The 10,346-nt window shown below is 39.8% G+C and overlaps 1 protein-coding gene across 1 annotated transcript in view; it reads right to left on the bottom strand.

Annotated features, from left to right (window-relative positions):
* Positions 1-4,083: 4,083 nt before the first annotated feature.
* ACOT12 (acyl-CoA thioesterase 12) overlaps positions 4,084-10,346 on the bottom strand; it is a 76,437-nt gene continuing 70,174 nt past the window's right edge. Inside the window, exons 14-15 of the mRNA XM_021007747.1 lie at positions 7,932-8,058; positions 4,084-7,315 (exon numbers count right to left, since the gene is read on the bottom strand). Of these exons, the coding sequence (XP_020863406.1) occupies positions 7,169-7,315; positions 7,932-8,058 (274 nt within the window). The 3' untranslated portion in view covers positions 4,084-7,168. The remainder of the gene's footprint in view (positions 7,316-7,931; positions 8,059-10,346) is intronic.

Here is a 10,346-nt window from a genome sequence, read left to right as displayed (position 1 = left end):
CTTAGCGAAAGATTCAATTCAGTCAGTAAGGATTTCTTTCAGTGTATTGATTTGAATGTGATGGGTAGGCATAGAATCTTAGCTTTACAATGAAAATAATTCAGAATTAAGTGCTTTGTGCATGCAAAGCACTATTCAACATAAGGGGGAATACAAGTCATTAAATACTGCTACTGCTCCCCATCCTTGGAATTTATAGTCTGATAAGACAATTAAGCATCAAATAGCTCAACCCCTTATTTTCCAAACGAAGCTGAAGTCCAGAGTATGACTCAATAACAGCCCAAATTTTTGGAGTCTTTAACACCTTTTATCTCCATGTGTTGCATTGACTTGCTTAAGATTACCCAGTTAGCGGCCAAGTCAGAACTAAAGTCAGGTCCTTGCGTCAAGTTCTGGTAATACCTACTCAAGGAGCTATGATTTTTTTTTTTTGTTATTGTTAGTATAAGTACTTCTGCTGCTGACTCAGATCAAATCTCCTTTGCCTTAGCTCAGGCTGTTTCTGAGGCCTGAAAAAAAAAATGTATTTCCTCATTTGTGACCAACTGGTGATTGATGAGCCACTTGATACATGGACTGAATGTCTGTCATCCAAGAACTAACCTTTCCAGCTTGTGGAATGTGCCAGGGCTAGGGTTTTGCTGGCATTGCCATGGAGAACCAAAGGTTATCAGAGGAGGACTTGAGTGGAGGCCTGTCTGACCACTTAAGTAGAAAATACCTGAACCCTACAAAATCCCCTGGGCCATTCCAAATGCTGAGATAGGTATATTACTTAGACATAGTGTTCAAATGGTTAAAATAAACCATATTTCTCCATTTAGTTATTATAATAGCCAGGGGTTAACCTGAAGAATTGGGGTAAATGAGCTAGGTCTGGGCAAGAAATAGCAAGGGGTCAAAGGTATGATAATCATAGTTCCCATTTAGGTGACACTTTTAAGTTTTATTCATTTTATTTTATTTTTTATTTATTCATTTTATCCTCACATTTCCATGCTCTGGTAGACAATACATAATATCCTTATTTTATAGATTAGGAAGCAGATGCATGATGATTTTCCTGAGGTCCCTCAGCTCGTAAGTGACAGAGCCAAAATTTGGATCCAGGTCTTCTGACTCCAAATCCAGTATTCTTATGTCCAGTTTGATAGCATAACTGGTGGGAAGCAGTAAGAATTGTACTCCTTTTCTTCCTATACTTACACAGGCCTTACTTAGTAGAGAATGTTCCAGGTTTGCTGATTCTAATGAGTATCCAAGTGGAGAGCAGATAAGTCTTTTCATAAGGAGAGGGACAGTTGCTTTATAACAATTGAAAGGGACTTTGGCAAATCAGTCTCTCCAGAAACCATGTCTTTGAGGAATTTCCACCCTAAGAACCCCTCACACAGACATTCCTCTCCCACACCCTCCATTTGATGACCTACCTCTCATGAGAAGATTTTTCAGAAGAGTCTCTCTGGCTATCTCTACAACCTTTTAGGGAAATGCCTAGCCACTGGAAATAAACTTTCCTTCCATAGAAGCTAGAACACTGATCAAATAAACACAGCTTTTGTTCTTTGGTGGGCTACTCTACTCCTTTACGGCCCCACCCGTCATCCCAGTTAATTTTTTGGACCAACGTGCCACTCCTTGGCCACCAATCCCCTAAGTGTGTCGTGTCCCTCCTTAGAATCAATCAATAAGCATTAAGCACCTACTATAGGCCAGGCATTACCCTAAACTCTAGGGATACAAAAAGAGGCAAAAGACAATCCCTGCCCTTAAGAAGCTTACAATTTGGCTAATTTAGAAAAGGAAAATGACGAATGTTGGAGGGGATGTGGGAAAATTGGGACACTAATGAACTATTAGTGGAGTTGTGAACTGATCCAACCATTCTGGAGAGCAATTTGGAACAATGCCCAAAGGGCTATGAAACTGCATACCGTTTAATTCAGCAATACCACTACTAGGTCTGTATCCCAAAGACGTTAAAAAAAGAAAAGAGAAAAAGGATTTATGTGTACAAAAATATTCATAGCAGCTCTTTTTGTGGTGACAAAGAATTGGAAATTGAGGGGATGCCTATCAATTGGAGGATGGCTGAACATATATGATTGTGATGGCATATTATTGCACTATAAAAAATGATGAGCAGGGTGGTTTCAGAAAAACCTGGGAAGACTTATGTGAACTGATGCAAAGTGAAGTGAGCCGAACCAGGAGGATATTGTGCACAGTAACATCAACATGGGTTGATTGAAGAATTGTGAATGATGTAGCTATTCTCAGCAATACAGTGATCTAAGACAATTCTGAAAGGCTCATGAAAAATGCTGTCCACCTCCAGAGAACAAACTGGTGGGAGTCTGAATGCAGATTGAAGCATATGTTTTTAACTTTCTTTTTCTTTTTCCCTTTTTTTGTCTATGTTTTCTTTCATCACATTGCTGAAGTGGACATAGGTTTTGCATGACTGCCTGTGTAGAACTTATATCAAATTGCCTGCCTTATCAATGAGGGGGTTGTGGGGGGGGGGAGAGAGACAATTTAGAGCTCAGAATTTTAAAAAAATGAATATTAAATATTTTTACATGCAATTGGAAAAAATAAAGTGGTTTAAAAAAAAAGCTTACAATCTAATGGGGGAGACAACGTACAAACAAATATGTACAAAGCAATCTATATGCAGGTTAAACAGGAAATTATTACCAGAGGGAAGGCATTGGAATTGAGAGGCTGAGGAAGGCTTTCTGTCAAGTTATACTTTAGTTGGGATTTCAGGAAGCCAGAGAGGTCAGTAGTCAGAGAGGAGGAAGAACATTTCAGACATGGGGGACAGCCAGAGACAATGCCCAGAGCTGAGAGATGGAGTGTCTTGTTTGTGGAACAGCCAGGAGGCCAGTGTCACTGGATGGAAGAGTACATGTCAGAGAGCAATGTATAAGACTAGAAAGGTAGGAGGGTACTAGGTTACACAGGGCTTTGAACACCAAACAGAGCATTTTCTAGTTGATCTTGGCGGCAATAGGGAGCCACTGGAGTTTATTGAGTTAGTGGAATGACATGGTCAGACCAATGTTTTAGGAATATCATTTTGGCAGCTAAATGGAGAATGGGGAGAGACTATTGTAGTAATCCTGGTGTGAGGTGAGAAGGGCCTGCACTGAAGTGGTGGCAGTGTCAGAGGAGAGAAGGGGCCATATTTGAGACATGTTGCAAAGGTGAAATTGACAGGTCTTGGAAACGATTTAGCGTACTGGGATTGCCCTTGCTTTAGAATGTATGTCTCCGTGGCTTAGCACTCTGAGTGCCTAATAGTCTTGCTTATTCATTGGCAGATGATAATGAGGAAAGTTAGGCTGATAATGAAGTGCTAAAGGAAAACTGAGCTGGAGGGATGGGTGTTTTCGAAGTGTCCTGTCTTCTGTGGCCTTAAGGCTTAATGTAGACACACGCTAATTCAGTTTGACCAGCTACTAACCCTCTCCTATGTGTACTTGGGAAGATAAATATGAAAAGTCATACTGCCTGCCTTCATGGAGCTTGCAATCTAATAGTGGAAAGAGGAAATCTTTGGGATCTTTTTCGAGTAAGATAGAAGGGCTGAATGTGACCATGACTTTATTTTAGGGAGAAGAGGAGTCAGATAACATATAAACTTTGTTGCTTTCATAGCTTGCTCCTCCTGTGTGCTAGCCGACATAGTGGTCCCTGAGCTCCCTGCCAAAGTCTGTTATTCTTAAGTGACTGATGCTTTTGGCTCTATTCTGGTCAATTTCAAGTTTCAGAGGCGATTTATAACATTAATGATTTATCCTACACAAAAACTTTTATCTTTTTCAAGTGTGTGTGTGTGTGTGTGTGTGTGTGTGTGTGTATTTTCAGGAATATATACCAGTAAGGTTTTTCAAATTTGTTATGAGTTTATAATGATTCTGGGTGCTGAATGACGATCTATTAAAGGAGATTGATAAGTGAAGAAAGGTAAGTGAAGGAACAGAAGAAAGAAGGGTTTTGAAAATTCAGAGAGTATTCAGGAAGAGAGGATGGTCAGCAATACCAGATACTACAGAGAGAGCAAGCAGGATCTAGGACTGAGAAAAGACTTTTAATATTTAACAATTAAGAGACCATTGGTAATCCTTGGAGAGAGCCGTTGAGTGAAATCAGAGAGAGGCACAATGAGAATCATTAACAAAACCATCTGAATATGGCTATAGATATCAATGAACATATGAATACACTGGTTTTTTCATTTTGTTAAAATTCATTGGTCAAAGGTCGTTGTATGTAAAAAGATAAATCATCATATTCATTTATCTGTCATACTTGGGCAGACATAACATGGCTAGTTGAGAATCAGATTTTTTGAAGTCATAATTTTCATCCCTGCTTGCATTGCAAAGCAAGCTAGTAGACAAAATTCACTAACCGGATCATTAGTACTGGCACAAGCAGGTGTCCAAGAACAACATCCAGGAGCCACAGAAAACATATATCAAGAATACCAGGCCATAGCAACCTAGTCCACTTGGCAGAGAGTAGAGGAATTAGGTGTCCAGAAGATCAGAAATTTTAGTTGCTTTAAGAACCAAAAAGAAATACCAGAAATGACATGCCTCAAGCAAAAAGCTTTTAGTGTCAGGTTAGGAAAGGCCCCTATAATTAGGACAGACATTAAATCAAGGAAAGCTGTTATCTGAAATCCTAAAAGGTAATAACCTATAATTTAAGGAGTTGTAACTGCCCTTTTGGGTTTCAACGGGGACCGCTGATGGACAGCTAAACTCCTATACAGCTGTGTTGTCTGCTGAGATTGTGGACTTCGGGGCAAGGGTGGCACAGATTTTAAGCATGCACCAATGAAAAGAAGAGAACATGTGAAAGTTAGAGCTGTTGTTGAATTATACCACTGGTATGACTTACTAAAGTGTAGTAACACTGTTTTAAGACCATATGAAGCAAAGCATCTTGAGCACACTTAAAATGGCCCCTTCAGTGGTCACTGTTAACTTATCTCTGCTGGGACTCTTTAAAATCAGTGACTAACGTTACTACCATAATTATATGCCCAAAAACCCTAAAAGAAAGGTGCTGTGTACTCTGATTTTCAACTAGTTCCTACATTAGGCACCTAAGGTTAAGGGCTTATTAAACTCTTGTGATGTTAAAAAGTGAGACCCTCAGCTTAAGTCCATCCTGACCCTTACTGAGAAGGATCCAGTTGGAGCTATAAATATAAAGCCCTTTAAAAAGAATAAAAGAATAGTTTTCACTGTTTGGGGACAGAAAGAAAACGAGAATGTCTGGAATATGAGGAGCTTAGGATCTGAATGACTAGGAGGGCTCTGATTTGGCCTCAAAATCACAAGGAGGGGGCCATCCTTTGTTGCTAAGGACTACATTAAAGACTAGAATTGACAGCATCTTTACATCTGAGAAATATCAAGCTGGACTCATACCGTACAACTAACCAAACTTTTACAGTCTTGAAAAGGTGCAAACCCAAACACCATATTGTTGGTAAGGGCAAGCAGACAGTATTTGGAAGTCTCAGTCATATGGGCCATCTGACAGTAGGAGAGGGCTAAAAAAAATAACTGCAATATAAATTTGTGGTCTAACTGCCCTTGTATTACTAAGCTTACATTTTTCCTTATATCAAGAAGTAATCCAAAAAACTTAGCTGACATTTTTGAAAAACATTTTTAAGTTACTTTCAGTTTATAGTTCTGTATGTCTTTTTTTATTTTCTGTTTTTCTCCTGAATTTAACATGTGTACAGTGATTTTAGTCTTTATAGTCACTATTCCAATTTTTTTTAAATGAATCCAGAGATAACTATAGACTTTATAAAAGCCCTGTTTTAGAGATGCTGAGAGAAAATGATAATAAAAAAATTAGAACAAGTTTATATTGGGAAGGTCTGGCCAACAGTGGCAGAATGCTAAGAAGAGAGCCCTGACTTCATAAGAACCTGAGTGAACTTAGGGAAATGTTTCTGTAGACTGCAGAAAGATGGCCTCAAAGAGGAGGCTCACCTGCAAAAGGCTGATTTGCCTTTAGGACCAATCCAATTCATGGATAGCTAGAGTAGAAGAATGAATGTCAAAGAATAAAGTGCTAATGTAATAGTTCTGAAAGAAGAGTTCACTTAATGTTCTTTTACCTCTCCATATCACATTTTGCAGGTACTTTACATGTATATATAGCAATAGATACTAAATTGATCAGCCACCTTGAATATATATTAAATGACACCAGTAAGTAGTTCCTATTACTGAAATTGATTGAATTCCATTATGTTTTAATGTCCTCCTAATTTCAAGCTCTAAAAGTATAATACATCTTGTCAGATGCTTCTGACATACAGGCACCTGCTGTTCCCATGAAACAATGTCATCCTATTAATCAACTATTCAGTTTCTAACCAGTCTTCATTTCAGGTTTTCCAAAGATGTAAATTGTACACCAGTCACACTGTTACGACCATTTAGTTCTTTAAAAAAAAAAAAATTTAAGAGCACCTTTCCTGCTTCCCTGTCAATTTTCATAATATATAAAATACCACATAACAATCAACTCTCAGTTATCCAAATCACCAGAGCGGAGCAGGGGCATGGTGGATCCAGCACAGTGTACAAATAAACAATCGTTTAAACCTGACCATGAAATGTACACTCCACTAAAGATCCACTCTGGTGTCTCACTGTGACCCTGAGGTGATCCTAGGTTTTTGAGGGCTGTGTCAGCAGAGACCAAGCTCTGGCTGGTCTTTAAGCTGTGAAGTCTTTCAGTATGAACCTACAAAAAGATGGTTCGCCTCTTATCCAAGGCCGGAACAGCTAAGGTTAGAAAGGCTCCTCACGAGGGGCTTGGCCACAACAATTCATCAAACCATCTGGTAAGGTGGGGATGGTTGTGATTGATGTAGGTGAAGGAAAGACCCACACCCACAAAATCATTGATCCCTGAAGTACTGGAATGAATTTTATGATTTTCTTCAGCATCTCCATGTTTCCATTTTACTTAGGCTAATATAAAAATTAGTTCCCTGGCCCCCAAGCCTGGTGGATGCCAGAGGAAAGTGGGCTCAGAATCAAAAACTGCTACAAGTAATCCACAAAATGGATAGTCTACAAACAGACCACTTAGAATTGGACCATTTAAAATACTATTTGTTGATAAATCTGTCATTAGTTGCTTCTTCTATGAACTGGATACATGAAGTAGCTATTTCCTCAATGGCACTTGACCAGCCACCAATATCTCCAGCAAAATAAGGTAGAGTACTAGAAGAAATTTGGTTCAGGTACGATACCTATTACAAAAAGAAAGAAAGAAAAAATATATGCATATATTTTTTAACTGGACTTTTATAAAATGAGAAATTTTTTAACATAGAACATCTTGTTGGGGTTTGAATCTCTTTGATGGGGATGAGGCTATAAACTGACCCCTTATGGTCAATTTCTGGGTCAGTTCTAGGATAAATCTGAAGAGATAAGTCTCAGGCTTCCATGACCAAGATCCTAAAGTCACTGAAAACAAATATTTTTATTAAATTTTTTTTTCAATTAGCAAAAGTCTATTTTCTTTCCTCCTACCTCCCCCAATTAAAAAAAAAAAGTAAAATACCCTTCTAAACAAATGTGCACAGTCAAGCAAAACAAATTCCAGCACTGCCCGTGTCAAAAAAACATGTCTGCTTTCTGAGTCCATTGCCTCTCAGGAGGAAGTATAGCAAGCTTCATTGTGGGTCCTCTGGAATTGTGGTTGCTTACTGAAGTTGGTCAGAGTTCTTAGGTCTTTCAAACTTCGCATGTATTTTTAAGCCTGCCCTCCCTCTGTCGCAGAATTGAATTAGGAAATTTTTCTATGTCTGCTCTCCCTCTCCCAAAAGCAAAACAGATCAGCAGATGTTCTACCAAACTCACTGTGCAGGAGCTGCTGTCAACAGCCTGTATCAGGAATCCCGAGCTTGCGACCTCGCTTCTCTTGTACTGTGGAGAAGGTGGGACAGATGCCAGGGTGACGGACTTCATTGCTACTACGTAAGTGTTACTGGAGGAGGAAAGGAAGCTTCCTCAGTTGTCACAGAAAATTAAGACTACGTCTGAGCAACAAGACAGTGATTACAAAGCAAACCTGGTACAGAAGGGGCCATCTCATTGAGAGAGAAGCAGAACTTTAAACACAGACTGTCCATACATACCTCTTGAAAGTTTACAAGTGCTTTCCCCATAGCAAGGGAGGGCTAAATATAATCACCTCTATTTTACAAAGGAGGACACTGAGACTTGAAGAAATCAAGGAGTTTGTCCAGTCATACTTCTAATAAACTTCAGATCTAGGATTTGAACTGTCAGGATTTGAATCCAATGATCTTTTCACTCCAATCTGTAGCTTCTATCGAGACTCAGATTTTTTAGATCAGCAATCTCCATGGGAACTTTCTTGAGGGGGCACATTCAAATACACAAAATAGTGATAGAGGTGAAAGAAGTGTTTTGGAAAGGGATTGCAAATATCTTGTGCCTTTCTACCTAGATACTGCTGTTTAGGAACAGGCAATTTTCAGTTTAATTTTTATTCCTGTTGTCCATCAGTTGTCTTTATTAAACTTCTCTGTTCCTTCTTGCCCGCCCCTTAGGATTAAGCTTGTTCCACTACTCCATAAGAAGTGGACTCCTAAGTGGCCACACATAAGTGGCTCACATGTAAATGTGAGGCAGGGGAGGAGACAGATGGAATCTAGAGAAGGATGTAGGGGGATAGTGCAAGCCAAGAGCATCCTAGGCAATTCTTAAATGGCCTTGCCATTTTCCCAAACTTTTATTTGCTTTTGTAGGCAATCCAAGTTAAGTGACTAGCTCAGGGTTAAACAGCTAGTAAGTGTCTCAGGCTGGATTTGAACTCAGGTCCTTCTAACTCCAGGGCTGGTGCTCCATCCACTGTGCCACCTAGCTACCCCTTTAGCGTTTGTTTAACTGAAAAACAGGAGAGAACTTAGGGTATCTGTTTGTCTCAGCTACTCTGACCAAGAAGCACTTGGTCGACTCTCATCCCTGCTGCTTTGTCTCTGTCCAAGTCAAGCTCTTCTCTGCATACTCCACCTTCTCCCCATTAAATCAGGGCCTTTTGCCTTCCCCCTTCGATGACATTCTCACTGGAGGCCTCCTCATTTTGATAAGAAAGATTTAAGAAAATGGTTTTATATTCTATCAGGCTCCCAGGTCATTGTAAGTAAAATGACCACCTGGGCAGATGTCCAAGAGCCCTCTACATTTTATTCTCTGGATGGCCTTTCCATAATAGATACGATCCCAGGAGCAGCCCTCAAACAGAATGCCCCATGTCCAGCATTTGCCATTTCCTCTAGCGCCATCCACCTTGGTCACCTTCTTTAAGATGCCCCCTCCGGAACGTCCGCTTCGTTCACTTTTTCATCTTTCTCAGGCTCTTCTCCCTTCATTTCTTGTTTGTTCATGCTACCTTGCCCCCAGACCATTTACAGTTACTGACATTCATATAATGCCTTAAGGTTTGTACTTTACATTTATCACTTTATTTGAACCCCATAACAATCCTGTAAAGTAGGTCTTATTTTTTATTTCTACTTTACAGATGGGGGAACTGAGGCAGATCAGAGTTAAGTGATTTGCCCAAGGTCACACAAGCTAGTAATTAATTGTCTGAGAAAGGATTTGAACCCAAGTCTGCCACTCTATTCCCAGTGTTATACTGGCTCCCTATTTTGCGTACCAATAAGATTTCCCACCTAATGTTCACAAAGGACTGTGTCACAACACTCTTGTGAAGACATAGAATCATAGATTTAGGGCTAAAAGGGACCTTAAAGACCATCAGAACTAATCCTCTCATTTTGCAGATCAGGAAATTAAGACACAGAAAAGCTAAGTGACTTGCCCAGGGTCACACAGCTAGTAGATGTGAGTCCAGCATCCTGTCCACTATTCACCACTGCCTGTAATCACTCTGTTATCAGGCCCATTGTACAGATGAGGAAACTGAGGCTCCAGAAGTTTAAGTGATTTGCCTAAGGTCACCCAGCAAACCTCAGATGCAGAAGTCGAGCCCAGGTTCTCCAGCTTCAAATCATGACTAAATGCTGCCACCAGGAGCCCTGTTATTTTGTCTCTTGTTGATTAATATCCGCCCCCATCACAGACTTCTTTTATAAAAGCCACCTCTCCATTTAAAACATGTATGAGGTAGTTCTCATCTACAGAGAAAGAAAAGCACAACTATAATACTTACAGGCAAAAGACAGTAAGTATTGATCACATGAACACTTGGAAAGCTCTGGTCTAGAAAGAGTTTGCTTTACT

This window comes from Phascolarctos cinereus, unplaced genomic scaffold (genome assembly GCF_003287225.1).
Source record: "Phascolarctos cinereus isolate Bilbo 61053 unplaced genomic scaffold, phaCin_HiC Scaffold_4;HRSCAF=312, whole genome shotgun sequence".
NCBI classification, from domain to species: Eukaryota; Metazoa; Chordata; class Mammalia; order Diprotodontia; family Phascolarctidae; genus Phascolarctos; species Phascolarctos cinereus.
Note: the sequence above shows the minus strand (reverse complement) of the source record. Positions and strands in the feature narration are given on the sequence as shown.